The sequence below is a fragment of the Anas acuta genome, chromosome 27 (assembly GCF_963932015.1).
Source record: "Anas acuta chromosome 27, bAnaAcu1.1, whole genome shotgun sequence".
In the NCBI taxonomy this organism is placed as follows: Eukaryota; Metazoa; Chordata; class Aves; order Anseriformes; family Anatidae; genus Anas; species Anas acuta.
The window spans coordinates 3,043,625-3,059,492 of NC_089005.1; the positions used below are offsets into that span (position 1 = coordinate 3,043,625).

The 15,868-nt window shown below is 43.3% G+C and overlaps 1 protein-coding gene and 1 long non-coding RNA gene across 3 annotated transcripts in view; one reads left to right on the plus strand and one right to left on the minus strand.

Annotated features, from left to right (window-relative positions):
• LOC137845147 (uncharacterized) lies at positions 1-11,976 on the plus strand. Of its 2 annotated transcripts, XR_011090109.1 has the most exons (3): positions 316-461; positions 1,116-1,195; positions 6,679-11,976. It is a non-coding gene; the product is annotated as an uncharacterized lncRNA (long non-coding RNA). The 2 variants fall into 2 exon arrangements; XR_011090108.1 differs by lacking the exon at positions 1,116-1,195 and having other exon boundaries at positions 1-461.
• Positions 10,167-15,868, minus strand: part of ADRA1A (adrenoceptor alpha 1A) — an 18,863-nt gene continuing 13,161 nt past the window's right edge. The window contains exon 3 of the mRNA XM_068662060.1: positions 10,167-10,687. Within this exon, the coding sequence (XP_068518161.1) occupies positions 10,167-10,687 (521 nt within the window). The remainder of the gene's footprint in view (positions 10,688-15,868) is intronic.

Below are 15,868 nucleotides of genomic sequence, written 5' to 3' on the forward strand. Positions count from 1 at the left end.
CTTCCACAGATCCTTGAAGCAGGGTAGTATTAATGGGGATTTCAGCTCAGATTAATTAATTCTACCAAAAAGCAGAGCACATTAGTTTGGTGGAGGTGCCATGCGTCTGCACTCCACCACTGGAAAAAGCACCACGTAAAAATCCTGTCTCCTTGCTCAGAGGTGGACTCATCAGTCGTTAAAGGGCAGCCTGCAGCTGCACAGCCCTGCTCTCCACACCCTTGGGCAGCTCAAGCAGTAGTGATCACCAGGATCAGCTGCTGAAAGGAGAATCAGGTGTGTGTTGGGGGGAAGGGGTGAAAAAAGCAGAGCCATGTGTACATGTGAGTGTGTGAATGTCCATAGTGAGGAAACGAGCAACAACTGGGCTGTTTAACGAAGCCCTCTAACACTCTCTTCACTTTGCTTTGCGATAGGTACATGAAGGTCTGAAGGAACAAGTTGAGGATCTACAAAATCAGGTATGTGCACTTTCTTTTAGTAAACAAGTTCAGGGCAGGTTTTTCTATTTGAGAAGGAAGGCATCTTCTGCAGAGCTTAAGTTTCTAAAATAAACCTTTAGATTAGCTGATAACTCTTGACTTCTTGCAAGCTATTTTGTCCTTCTTAGCCTTTAGCCAGCAGATCTACGGAGGGGAAACAAACTGGTATCCCAACATACTGTTATGCAAAGGAAACTTAAATGCTATCTTGTGCTTAAATGCTACCAATAATGTCACAGGGCTTTATTGTTGTGGTGCGTTATCAGCCAAGTGGGGAATAATACACGTAGGTCTGGAGATTCGTTCCCTTGTGCTGATTTAACTATTTGCTGGGTTAAACTGTGATCATTTTTACACCAAATAAAGTTAGTTGTGGTTCAGACCTCAAGGTTTTGTCCAGACAGTGCTGTTATACCCTGTATGAAGAAAAGGATGTGTGTATGCTGATCAGGAGCAGAACACCCTCAGTTCAGCATTATGACAAAAGGGCTTTGTTTGACTCTCTCACTGTTCTTGGATCTGTAAAAGTTCACCTGAGTTTCCTGCTAATTCTTCTAAAAAACAGTATTACTTCTCAGAGGGACTGCTTCTGAGAGGTTTGGTTTGCATCAACTGGGCATTACTCTGTCCTAGACAAGGAGACAAAGGTGGTGGACTGCTGAGCTGTCCTACTGGGACTACTGGGACTCCGTGGTGACTGACTGCTCAGTGCGGTAAGGAATGCTGGATCTGCTTCAATATGTATTTTTAATTGGGCTGAAGGGAAACAAGATCAGCCTTTCACTTTTTTCAAATATGGGAGGCATTCATTTTTTACTTCCCCTCCGCTTTTGTGCCAAACCGTCAGGAAGAAAATGCAAAACGAAAAGAAAACATACCCAGAAAACTTCTATCCATCACGAGCTGTGCTTTCTTGAAAACAGAACAGCACTTTAATTATAACAAACCATAAAATCTAAAAGATGTGCTCTGGTGTGGAAGTGTGTTTGGGTACAATCCTCAGCTGAAATTTAATCCCGCTCCTTATTTGTTATGTCTCTGCTGTTGTGTACAAGCTAAGGTCCCGATTTCAGTTAAACTCTTAGAAATGTTTATGCAGAATTTATTACCCTTCTCTCTGATGCATTTTCTGCATTTTCTCCTTGCTTTGGGACATAGCCTGTGAGATTAACAAGGCCACTTCTAATTGTATCTGGGGATCTGTCCCTTACAGAGCTAATCATTACAGTGGTAAGCTAAGCCAGCAGTGACAGATCACTGCTAGCCTTGTCCATATAGGTGCTCCAAATGTATTTGCTTCACACAAAGATAATGTTGACTGCATGCCCTGGCCAAGTCTGGAGAACAGCATTATCTCAGGGAGAGAGCAGCCGTTCTCCAAAGCTGCTCAGTCAATTCTGCAGCTTTCTGATAACGATCGGCAGCTGGAAATTGCATTATGTGAGCTGGTGGATTAACGAATACCTGTTTGGCTCACTTACGCTTTAATGAACAGCAGAAGAAGGTTACTTTAAAACCTGATAGCATTAGGCCAAAACAATGTGTAAGAAAAAAACCTGGATGTTTTCTTGCTCTTGCTTCTCCTGAGATTGCCAGCACGATGTGTCACTTATCATTGTGAAAGTGTTTGAACCCCAATGAAGCTGTTGACTGCTTTGACCTTTGCCTGCAGTTAGATAACAGGACAAAAGCTGCAGCGCAAAATTTTTTTTCTCCTGCAGCAGGCGATGATTATAACTGTAGTAAAATTTCCCACTGGGTCTGCATCTTTATGAAAAAGACCCAGTTGTTCTGGAGAGCGTTAGTGGAATTTCTCTGGAAGATGAAGCAGCCCCCTGGCCTCAAGGGTCCATGGGTTATTAAATGAATATACATTAAGTATAGTTTAACTTAATCTATTTCATGCATTTTGCCTTAACATAATTTAAAACTTAAAGTCAGTAGTAGTTTTAGAAAGGGCCTTGAGCCGAATTTCCTGGCAGTGAAGTGGCTGTGCTGGCCCATGGTCAGGATTTGAGTGAAAGCTGTGCCTTTTCCCTTCACACTGAGGACAGGTGGAAGTAGCAGCCTCGTGGCTCTTTCTCACCGTGCCATTAGCGCTGTCCTACCGAGGGATTTTGGCCTTTATGAAAAAGGATGCAATGAGGGCAGTTTATTGATGGAGCTGAGCGGACAGAAGCTGCTGAGAATCCGGATATCCGAGGAGCCGGAAAGGGGTGGGAAGTTTATCCCAGAAAAAGCACTGGCAGCATTTGAAATGGAAACAAGTGCACCAACAGGTTTTATTTTTTCCCTGACATATGTCAGCTTTTCAAAATCATTGATGGTATTTTATGAGGCTCAGCATTCCTGGGACAGTTGGGATATGTCACATCCATTGCACAGAGGGGAATTTAAACACAGTGCAAGTGCTCAGACGTGCCGAAGGTCAGAAAATCAAGACCAAGTTAGGAAAATAACTATCATCCAGTATGTCAGAAAAAGTAATTCCTTCCTGTCCTCACCTGGTAGGTTTGGGCACGTGTTCTGTAACAGAGGAGGAGCTGCAACCACTTCACTAAGAAAGATTGACGTAGTCCTACGTAGTCTTATCTGAATTTATTTTATATGTACAAAAATATACTCATTTCCTACAAAATTTTCCTACCATTGACTAAAAATAACTTCTCTTATCCGGCAGTAAAGGTACCGATCACGAAAGCATTCTGACACTGTAAGTTGTTATTTATAGCTGCGATATTTTCATGTCCATCCTTAAATGTAAATGGGAATTCTGTAGAGCAATGTCTGCATCATTCAAGGGCTAAAATTTGGTCCTCAGTGAAGCTGAGGCTCTCCTGCAATACAAAATAATACAGGGCAAATGCTTATTCTATGTCAGAGGAAGAACAGGTCTGTAAAAGAAGCAGGGGAGCGATGCTTGTTGTTTTTTCCTCTTGCAGTTTTTCTCCCTAGTTTCCCTGAGACCTAGGGTGAAATTTTCAAGGGTTTCACCAGTGACAACTGCAGGCAGGGCTCTCAAAGTTCCTAGTGTATCAGCTGTTTTGGAAATCTCTTTCCTTCTCTGTTTTCCCTTTATAAATCATGGAAAATAGTCATTCAGCACTGTCTTTCCCAAAGAGGATTTACATTCTTGGGTTGACAGAGATTGTTCTCTTAGTGTTTGTTTATATGGGATACAGAAAAATGGACTGGATTTCATCTGGGACCTGATGTTTTACTATAAGCAAACTGAACGAGCATGGTAAGGACCAGTCTCCTTTCAAATTGTTTTGGGAACTCTAACTTTTTATAGAAGAAATAACAAGTGTGATTCCTTTATTTTCCCTGTACCTCACTCCCGCTAAAACCACTGAGATCAACAGAATCAGGAGGACTCTACTTCACCCACCTGATCCTCTACTTGAGGGATGTGTGGTAAGGGAAAGGTCACGTACAAATATTTAAATATAAGAAACAAAACCAGGCAAACAAACCTGTGGCTCACATGTCACAAAGTGCACGTTCCCCCCCAATAATTTATTTGTTCACTGAGCAATATTTCATATACATTCAGTTTTGTTCAAGGAAATGACCAGTATGACTGTTCAAACATGTTGCATAATAAACACCGGGCCTATAAAAACAGCATATACAAAATTCAATGACATCGGAATACCAGAAAATGCAGTGCCCATTTCAAGAAATGTCTTTAGAAACCATTGGCAGCCAAATTTGTACAACATGCAGGCGAAATGCTGCTGCAGACAGAGGAGAAGTAAAACATTTCTTGCAGCCAAAGGCTGGCTAAGCAAAAACGAACAAACAGAATAAAACCACACCAGCTTGCAACGACTCCCACAGTCGTAACATAAGTACAATCAAGTATTTAACGTTATTCAGCAAAGGTATTGTACCACAAAACAATGATGCTGCAATTATTAGCTGAGTGGAATTGCTGTCTAAGTGGAAATCTGCTGAAATGCAGGCTGCTGTTTTTTCTTCAGAAAAATGGCCAAGTTTTGACAGTAGAAATGCAGATCGATCCAAGAAGGTCTTGTCATTCAGTCTGATACGTGGAGTGCTGGAAAATCAGTTTTGCTTTTCGATAGAAACACTTGAGCATTTTGACTCTGAAAAAGATCCGAAGGTATCGTGATGCTAAAGAAGAGGAATTTTTCCAGCTGGATTTAAGCCTAACAGATAGCAATCTACATTAACCGGCCCTTTGAGCATGTTGTGGAACCAAAAGACATGTTATTTCTTATATTTGCTCACAATACAGAGCTCTCCTCTTTAGCAATTCATTTCCCCTTAGCTCATGCTTGCTATTTTTCTCCTTCTCTGCCAGTATGAGAAATATGCAGCATGTTCTGCGTCGAAGGCCTGACATTTTACTTGAATCCCTAATACAAATGCTTAATCTCCTCCTGGGAAATAAGTGATTCAATTATGTTTATCAAGCTATTTGGAAGATCTTGCTTTAATGCATCAGGAACTCTCTTGTAGTTCCTCGGATTTTCATAATGCTGCCGTACATGAAACAATCTGCTCGTGAGTGCCTTCAGGACGCAGGTGGTTGTGTTTCTGGATAGGGAAGGTTTAGTTTGGTGCAGCGATAGGAAAAGACAGGATTAGTCTGGTCACAGGGTCTACCCTTCATCCCTGTCTCGTTGTAATTAGGCAAGAAGCGGAGTAAACATTGGATGGGTTCATTCATAAAAGCGTTAGCTGGCTCCTGGGCTTCTTGGGAAACAACTTGAGGGCTGATAGGGTGGTGAGAATAATGAGCTCCGAGCAGAAGGATGACTGGAAGTAGGCATGAGGAATGCAGAGAGAGAGCAGGGAGCACAAAGCTGCCTCCTTCCAGCAGCTCTCTGGGAGCTCTGGGGGGCCTTTTCCTTCTAGCAAACATCGACGCTGCCTGGGGAGGTCCCAGATAGGCCTGGAGCTTCTTGCAATGTCTTACAGACTGGCTTTGCTTTTTGGCACTGGTGTTGGAAGCAATCATCCCGAAATAACTGGTGCCAACAGCCTCTCCTACCGAGTTGGTTTCCAGCATTGTCTTACTTATCCAGCAGGTATTAAGACAGGAAGGAGGGTAAAGGCACCTCTGAATTGGATACTGAGTTAATTACCAAGCATGGAGTCAGTATGGGACAGCTGAAATCTTCCTTTGGCAATCACCGAGTCACTCTGCTCAGTAGCTTTATCTTACGCTGGAGTTCTTAAAAATCCATTCAAACATCAACATCATTTAACATGAGACTGACAGGCATGCCTAGGACAAGCAACTTCCACTTCAGGAAAGCAATAAGAGCTTTCTTAACCAACTTCAGTTGCTTTAAGGTACTACAGCCCCTGTTACCTTTCAGATAATTGAAGAAGGCAAGAAGAGAAATTTTGCAAGACTGAAGAAGCTTTGTGAATCTATTTGCTGACTCTGAGTAGAAGAGCAAGAGATGTTCCAATCAAGGCATTAAACCTGGCAAAGGGCAATATTTCATTATACGGTGTATAATTTATCCTTGGTCTTGGCAGAGTAGAAATCATAAAAACGAGGAGACATTTGGATAATGGGCAAACTTTACTGCATTTGGGACCTGAATAAGCTGAAAGAGTATGCGAAGCCTCCAAACTATAATACAGTAAGTCAGAATGAAAGCAAATTGTCTATACAATATACACAAGCAGTGTATGTTGTATATAACCCTCAAAGATTTCCAGCAGGACGCATCAATTAACCACCTGATGTGGTTAGGTGGATGTGACGGAAGGAGAATCAGGACACTCCAGCGATCTGACCACCTTGTGCTTGTTTTCTAAACTCCCTGACTCGCTCCTGTTCTGTATTCCTAAAGTAACCCACACAACGGAGTCCTGGCTGGAGAGAAATTCTACCTATGATGATAGTGGCAAGGCAGGGGGCAATCTCTAGTGCTGCTAGTGCTTTTTGTACAGACCAACCTTCAGACTCTGGGGCTGTAACTTTTCCACCAGTGCCAAGATCACTTTGAATAACAGAAAAATCTGGGCTGGTTAAATATGCACTTATTTCCCCCCCCATAACTCCTTCTATAGCTTTTGAAACTTGTCAGTCCAAATGTCCATCAAGATGACAAGTGCCTGTGACCCTACTTTGGGGAGGGAACCGGGCGGTTTTCATGCAGGAATTCTGAGTGACCCAGACAAATCGGGTGTTTGTTTTTGCTGGCAGATGAGACAGCAGCGGAGGTGCGGCCAGGACCAGGCATGCCTGATGCAGAGGTCCCAGTGCTTTTCAGCAACGCTGGACAAAAAGAGCTTCTTTACATCGTATGATGACAGACAAAAAGGGTAAGGATTGAGACCAAGATTTTGTTATTCTAACCTCTGCCTCTCCAAGGCAGGAGCACTGCTCCTGTCCCCGATACCAGGCAGTGCCACCAGCACGCTGACATCTTTGCACTCGCTTCAGATTCAAATTATCACTGCTAAAGATCTGCTCCACAATTAAACGAGGAAGCCATTTGTTCTAACCCATGGGTAGCTCCACAACAACCCCTTGCCTGACACCACGAAACCTCAACAAATCTAAAATTACAAGAGCTGCTATGTAAAGTGCTGCAGAGGAGAGAGATGGCATGCATGACCTTGTTGGTCCAAGCTATAAATTAGGTATACAGATGGGGTTAGGCAGCAAGTGCCTGCAGCAGGGATACCAAATCTTCCTCTCTTTGCTCACTTTAATGGGTGTTTTCAAATGTTTCAGAGTTCAGGTTTTCTTCAAATAAGTGTCCCACGTATTTGAACCCCGTGAGACTGAAAACCTTGGCTACGAGTCTCATGTGACTTTGTTATGAGATTTCCAGCTTTTCTGCTTCTGGTCTTGGCTTGAAATACCATGAGAATATTTTTTCGTGGTATTTCAACACTCCTGGTTTCAAATCCTAGGCGTTATTGAAAAACCTGAAGAAAAGCTTGAAGGATGTGGGGTGGGTTTCTCATTTAAAATAAAAATGGGGTAACGCCACAGTCTTGCTGTCTATGAATACCTGCTTTAGGAAATAAATAAGGGTTTGAGTGTAGAGCTTGGACTTGAAGTCTTCTCTAATTTTAACCTGTTTGGGACATTCTGTAGCTTTCTTACCCAGCGTTCATATGAGAGAACAAACATATTTGCTTAAGTCAATCAGCTGAGCTAGATAGTTCGTTCGTCCAAGTAGAAGTGCTGGAAGGTGCCATTTACTGGCACACCAAACACAGCACAACCTTAATGGGCTGAAAAACACTGTGCTTCCAAACTCAAGTCTCCTCTCCATGTCTGCAGGACTGCTGGGCTGGGGGATATTGGCTTCGTGTTCCCTACCACTGTGTGCTCGTTTATTTGAAGGCTTGGAAGTCCTCTGCCTGATGTGACTTATTAGCACCTGAAAACACCTATGAGATGTATATCTGAGGCAGCGAGTGCTGCAAGGAAAATGGACAGGGAGATATGGGACCTTTGTAGGTTTTCTGTTGTGTAATAGTATTGCACAGTAATTTTAATGCATTGAGAACAGGGCCAAATGAAGGGGAAGACTCTCTAGTTTGCCCGGCCTCCGTGAACTGGTTACATAAAACACAGCCTAAAGTTCATCTACGCTGTTCTTTCATCTTGAGCTCAACATTTATTTATGATGGGGGTGCCTTGTTAGCATCCTGGCCATGTAAAACAACGTTTGTATCAATAAGAAGTGCATTTACACTCCGAGGTTGCTTCCTGCTTCCAGGATTGTGCAAAGCAACAGTATTGCAAGAACTCTAAGCATTGGATTTTACTTTTTGCAAGTTTTCTGGTAATGTTCTAGCTGCAAACATGTTTGCAGGAGGAAAGAAACCTCATTCATGCATAAATAAAATGCAGAAAACTGAAATTCTCTTGATGCTGGAGACTCACTACTGAGAGAGAGATGAATAAGCAAAGATTCCTTATCAGTATGACTGAGGTGTCCTTCCAAGGTCTTATTCTGTAAAAGTTAAATTATCTGAAGCCCCTTCCCTTTCCAAGCTAGTAGATATTCAGCATGGTGCAGGATCTGAGACATGAGTAAAAGCTTGTGTCTTGTTTCAAGGAAACTGCATTCTTACTTGGCAGGCTCAGGAGGAGTTATGTCAAGAGCTGCTTATTTCTAATGTTGTACAGAGAATTCCTCCTACATTTCTTCCAGATGCTGAGCGGCTTATTTATTTATTTATTTGGATTAGTTATATTAAAATATAACATGCTTCCAAATGCTTTTCCCCCAAATTCCCAAAGGAAGGCCCTTTCTCATGAGGATGTACATCCTTAAGTCAATTAATGAGCTTAACTCCCACTGCTCTGAAGAGGGATCAAGTTCCTGACTTGGTGGTACCAGGGTCTCTTGGAAGGCTTAGGGCAGTTTGCACTGGAGGAGGCAGAAGAGGAATGTGGTGTGACAATGGGCAAGGAGACAGCAAAGCATCAGCTCTATCAGCTCTTTTCCAGCGATGGTGGCACTGTGGTACCCTGGGATCTGACTAGTGCAAGCACCTGGGCAAGGAGTTTTTGAGTTTCTAAGTGGTCCTCTGCTGGACTTGGATCAAGGAGAACAAATGGCTGAGTGGAAGTGACCTCTTTGAGCCTTATTTGATGATGCCTTACCTAGTTTTGAATTTTATCAGACCCACATCAAAGCGCAGACACCCTCCAAAGAAACCTAGCACGCATGCAAATTTTCGTTTGGATTTGGATGGGGATTTCAGGGGGTTGTACAAAAAAGAAAAGTTCCGGCTTGTCTCTGAAGCTAGGTGGGGTGCAGCCACTTGGACCGAGTTTCTCTTGGCAGTGGAATTTACTGAAATCCACAGCACCAAAGGAAACTTTGAGCGACTCCAAGCAGGGCAAGAGCTGAGAGAGTTTTGCTGTGCCCTGTGATTTGAAGTTGCTGCCTTTCCAGGCAGCTGGAGGCCCAGCAGCCTTGTGGCCACTGCAGAACACCAGATCCCCACCTGGCACAGCTCAGGGATGTCCCAGTTGAAGGTGTAATCCAAAGAGCTGCCTGGCCTCTTCAGCAAGGGGTGTAGGACCTCGCCAAACCGGGACCTGGAGATGAACAAAAGAGGCAAGACATGGTAGGAACTCATTCTTGTTCACAGTCCCTTAACAAAAAGTAAGCAGAGATCTGTAAACACTGTCCCAAGACCTGAGCCTCCCGACCTCAGTTCTCCTGGCTGTTAAATCAAAGTTTATCTTTTTATTATTAAAAAGTCACAGAAGTGGCTCTAGACTCGGAGCTGTCTGAAAGCATTCATGCTGAAATCAATACGGGAACTTTGTAGTTTGCTCTTTCTCCATCCTTGCACCTAAATCAGAGCGGTTGGCCTTTTACAACAAGGGAATAGAGTGAAAAATAAGGCCTTTAAACATCAGGCAAATCACTTGCAGGGGCCAGTCTTATGGAAGAGCATAGTGTGTTCACCATCCACTGAAGCCACACACTGTCTTTTAGGGCCTTTGGTCAGGTCCCAGCACTCTAAGACACCACGCCTCAAAAGACTTGGCACTGTTTTACAGTACTCTATTCATTTCACCCAACCCCCTTCAGCTGTCGTAGCCTCTACTTCTACTTCCCAGTAAAAAGAGCAACTTCCAATTAAAAGAGCAACCTCCTGTCTGCACAGCCACAAGTTTGCCAGCCTACCCTAGTAGGCACGTTCAGTCCTTTAGACATCCTCCCCGTTTTCGCTGAGGGAGATGGTATGGATTTTAATGGTTGGCACTTTACAATTTTCGTGGGCCACGTTCCCCGAAGTGCCTGCACAGCAGCATTCCTGGAGGAAACCTTTGCTTTTCACTTTGGCAGCGCTGCAGCTAGACTTGTCCTTAGAAACTGCGTTTTTTGTAGGCATGCTTTGCACGGCAGAGAATATCTTCCATTCGCAGACCCCATCGGACTTGGAGATCTTATAGAAGGTTTCGCCCGAGCCAACAGGGATACGGACCACACCTTTGCCACTTTCCATGCTTTGGCTAGCGGGATGGTTGAGGTTGAAACTTGGGGATTGCTTCTTTGCTGCGTGCTTCCTCGGGAGGCACTGCGCTCTCAGGACGTTTTGGAACGCTTTCTTAAACTCTTGACTTGAGCACGGATAGATGATGGGGTTGATGCAGCTGTTTAAATATCCAAGCCAAAATGTTATTTTAAAAAGCGTGTCCGGGGGTTTGATTGCAGGAAAGAAAGAACCTAAAATGGAAAATATACAGAGTGTTAAGGCAGAGGCAATGAGAAATTGCAGGTAACCAAAGAAACTTAAACACTGGAAAAAAATAAATAGGATTCTGTTCTGTCTTGCAAAATTTATGACTCAAAGCCTAATTCCTGCAGGAATGAGTCTTTCAGAATGTATGATGATGTGCAATTACATGGATGTTATATCAGAGATCAATTCAATATTCAAGACATCTACTTCATTAAACAGGCATTGTATTTACCCAGTTACAGCCAGAGAGCCAAGAGGACTGATATCAAGTGATAAAGGGAAATTGCTTCCTCCAGGACTTTTAATTCAAGGTTAGTTAGCCAAACAACAACCGTGACATGGAAGTCATCAACAGGGGTTTCAAAGGGCAACAAAACCACACCACTTCAGAATCTGAGAGAGTGGATTACTGGGTTGACTACATTACAACCAAAAGCCTTAGAAATGATAAAGTGGTGGGTACTCATTTTCCCTTAAGCCTTTTTGGGGAAAAAAAAATCCACGTTTTTCTTTCTCATGGCATGCATCTAAAATTCGGAGAAGTTAAAGGAAAGGTTCCTTCTTATGTCAGTGAACACTGAAGAGGGTCTGAAACTGGAATATACTGGAAACTGGTGTATACTTGCAAGCCCATCTCCCAGAGACCTTTCAAAGAGCAAGAACTTAGGTGGCTCCTTACTAAGGAAAGTCCTGTGGGCCTTCTCATTCTATGAAAGGCAGGACAACATCAAAAAATATTAGAAACTGTTTGACAAAGGTTGTTCAGCAAATCAGTGACAGTCATTGATGATGCACTTCTTAGTCCTCACTGGCACAACAGTCAACTTCAAATCACCATGCCAATTGAAATGGCATTGCTAACAGCCTTTTGTTAAAGCACATTACAGTACACGAGTGATAATGTAGGATTTCATCCTATAAGAAATCTGCTGATTTAAAACCTTGGGAACGTTTTCCCTAACGCAAATGTTTGATATTTTGTTTAAATACAATTTGAGTGCCTTGCTTCTTCTATAAGCAAGTTCTTCACTTTGAATTGTTTGAATAGGATGTCAGTAAACACTTAAGAGATTTCCTCCTGGAGAGATGTTACTATAAAACTGTATTTAGGATATCAAAGAGTCAACGCTGCTGCTGCTTACGGAGAATTGTTTAGAAATTTGTTGCTTTTCCTGAATGACACTGGAAAGCAGCCATTGTAACAAGATCCTTTAATTCTCTTGTTGGTACTTCTCTTTGCTTGGAAATAAAAACAGTATTGTCTGAATGTGAATGAGACAGAAAACCAAACTGCGTGTGATGCTGTGGGAGGAATAAGTGATAACAGCGCTTCTAAGACACCAGTCCTGTCAAATGGATCTGGAACGAGAAAAAGAGAAAAATATTTCCCATGTGTTGTCAGGGGAAAGACTGTTACTTACTTCCCTATATTAAAAAAAAAAATCCATCACTCCACTCTCAGTAATTAGCTTGGATAGCAGATCATGGGCATGGGAAGCAAAGTCATTTCCCAGAAAACATAACTGGCTTGTTTTGGCCTTTATAATCAGGTGTGTCATAAATGGATCTTCTAGCACTGACCTATGCTTTTTTTCCTGCTTCCCCCCCAAAATTGTAAGTTATGCATGCTGGAAGAAATGCTGGGGAAGATTTTGTCTATACATTTGTCATTCTCTGCAGTTTACCTATTTTCTGCAGGCAGCTCCTAAGCTTTACATGGATCGATCTGTTTCTTAGACCTCCAGTGACTCTGGAAAAGCTAATAATGTAATCAGGGAGCCTCCTAATTAAATTCCGAGAGCTGCCGAACTTCGCTTTGAGTCTTTTGCTTCCCATCTTTGCCAAGCAAAGCTACAGCAAGTGCAGCGAAAGCCGGAGAGGAATTCTCAGGGTGTTTTTTGCCTGTGTGAGAACGTAGCAAAATATTGCCTGCACCGGAGACGCAAATAGTGCAGGGTGATTAATGGAGCGCTCCTTCTGCTTCTGCTGAGCATGGTTTGTGCTGCGTGGAGCAATGCTGTCTGCCCGTGGCACCGGCTCGGAGAGGCACTGGTGGCCCCAAGGACGTGCTGCTGTCACCGAGGTTATCGTGCCGCTTATCCCTGGCTTTGGAGCAGTCCCCCAAGACGTGAGCTGTCAGGTGCACGGCGTCGGAGCGGCCGCTGCTTTGCAGGGAAGTGAGTCACAATACCCAAAGGCAACGCACAACGTACCAAAGGAGCTTGCTCTTTGTATTCCAGCAGCTCAACCTCGGTTTTCAGCTCCAGGTGCAAGCTGGGCAGCCAACGCGAGCTCGCTGCTGGCTAGGTACACCGCTTTCACTATCAGTTTCAAAGCTGGCAAGTGTTTTAAGGCCAAAAAAATGTTGTGCTAAAGACAGCAATTGCTATTTTGCAGATTAGCACGAGCGAGCAGGCACGTCTCAGCAAATTACTGCCACTTTCCTGTAATGAAAAACAACTAAATAAGCTTCTCGGAGAACTTTCTGGCTGAAGCCGCTGGCAGATGAAAAATACAAAAGGTTTCGAAATGCCCAAATCCCGCTCAATCGTCGCTTTATTTCTTCAGTTAGGTGCAGTGTATCCACTGCTTCCCCATCTCGTATTAAGGCAAAAGGTGAAACAAATCTAGGTTTAGGGAATCAGCAACGTGAGGCTGAGTGTAAAAATGGGTAAACAATAACAATTCCTGTTTGCTGCAACTTCTGGCTCCCTTTAACTGGAATGCAAGTGCCTTGCCAAAGCCTGCTAAAAATAGTAAAGAGCCAGTGTCAGACTCTGTCTCTCTTTTTTTTTTTTTTTTTTTTTTTTGGGGGGGGGGTAAGAGAGAGATCTGCATGCTAATTTATTAATGTAACCATTTTTGGTTCATCAGTGTAGGGATTTGTTGCCTTGGAACAACGCGCTGTCAGAGAAAGGAAAAGAAAACGAAGGAGCTTTAAGAGCATACGAACTTTGCTAGGGTAGGTCCCATCACACGCTGTCATTAACTCGTTCCTTCCAGAACGGATACGACTCAGGTTTGAGGACAGTAGCTTTTCTCTGCCCTGTATTTGGTCGTGCTAGTCCGTGATGTTTCACAAGTTTAGACCAGCTAAAGCTCTGCCTACAGGTTTTGTTATAACTGTGTGGTGTCCTGTAAATGGTCCTAGTGCCAATAGGAAGAAACATGGTCAGTGGAATCCTGGTGGAACTGGGGCTGGAACTGATAGTAAAATTAGAGTAGAGATACTGTGCACCTTCTTCTTGCTTATGCCAACAACTTATTCATCTCCCAGAGCCATATAAATCAAGGTCAGTTTGTCTAAACCTTGAGCCGCTGAACTATTGTGTAGGGCAGAGAAATTATTTCACCTCCTGCGTCTTCTCTACAGTGGGTCAAATCCTTCTGTACGTTGCAGGACTATAGCAAGGAGCTATGGGTACGTTAGTATTTGTGTAGTGCCTCGACAGAAGTCCGGTGTCCTCTTCAAATGGCCCCAGAAAGCAGTGCAGACACCTGGTGAGCTCTGTAGTTCAGAGCTAACCTAGCTTATTTTGTTCCCTGGCAGAATATCTGGCAAAAGGGGGAAAATATTGTATTCCCCAGGTCCTCGAGGGACCACCGTGCCTCCCACAGAATATTAGTAATGTGTTCTTTTCTTCCAGGAGTTTAAAATTCAGTAATGTTGCTGTCATGATTGATACCAGTGGTGGATGTATCTGGTAGCAAGTAGGAGTGATTTCCAAACAGTGCTGCTGAGCCTGGTGATAAAGGATTTTGTTCAGTGAGCAGAGACATCTAACCAGGCTGTGGCTGGCACTTCGAGTCAGACAAGGTCAAAGTGGGCATAAAGCATGGGTGGGTTTTTGTTTGTTTGTTTTAACAGTGGCTGTGATTAACCATGAGAGAAAATAACAAAGCGGAGTGGTGAATTCTCTTTTTTTTCCTAAGGTATTCAGTATAAGGTTGTCTGTTTTCTACGTAGCAGTGAGGCACTACAGAGAAAGCAGGTGAAAACCTTTGGTCTGTGACATACAGGGCGGTGAAGCAGAAGACCTCATTTGCCTTTGGGCCTTTACAATTTGTAAGTATGGAGGTATTGTATTGTAAAATTAATAAAACCAATTGAAGTCTGCTTATAGAAGCAATCACAGAGGCTGTGCCCCTCTTCTAGGGGGCAGCTAGCTCCTCACAAACTCATTTCCAGCAAAGCTTTGTTGGCACAACTCATCCACCCTTGGGGTAAGCAGTTCAGAGACCTCGGCCATCCAAACCTTGGCCACTGAGTGGCTGCCAATTAGTGTCAGCTTGGATTTGGACACTTGCCTACTAATAGCCAGGGCTGAGAAAAAAGAATTATAACAGCATCTGATGAGCAAGCTTTCCAAATTGTCTCACTCTAAACTGGTTGTAACCTTAGACTAATCCAGTGCTGCCGCCCAGGTATCCTCCAGTAGAGGCTGGATGGCGAGAAGTGGAAAGATTTTTTACTTAAAACTAATTTTTCACCCTATTTGCAGGCCTTAATGTCTGGTTACACTGTCAGGGATGAACTAGTGAATAGTAGCAAAACCGAATACAGTTCAGAGTTTTCCTCGTCCATTGTCCCTCTACAGTTTGTGCTGGAAGAGAAGTAAAGAAAACTTCAACAGATCCCTTAATGCCTTTGACTGTAGATTGACTAAATGATGCTTGAATCCCTGCTTTGTTTTCAAAAGGTTGAGGATTTTCAAGTGTCACTAGCACAATGCAATTGTTTGTTAGATGAAAATTAAATAACCCAGAATGTATTATTAGCCTCCTGAGATCCTTTGCCATTAAGTATTTCATCACTCTTCCCTGAAAATGTCAGGATTGCGTTCCCGTCCCTCATCGTTTATTTTCCTGTTTGTGAACTTCAGGTTTCTTCAGATCTGCCAGAGAAGTTTTCCCTGCACCTCCCGGTGAGTAAGTGCCAATTCAGTCACAACGATGTAATTTGACTTTGTCGTTAGTCACAAGTTACAGAGCTGCTTGATTACAGGTTGTTTAAAAGCCAGTGCTGATGTCGGGCGTCACTTCACTGACGGACAGCACAGAGGGAGTTAGAAGCTCCCAGGCTTCAGAAATTTGTAGTGTTTACTCTGCATTGTCTCCTTTGCACCACAGGAAGATCCTAGAGATTTTACGATCTGTGGACCTCA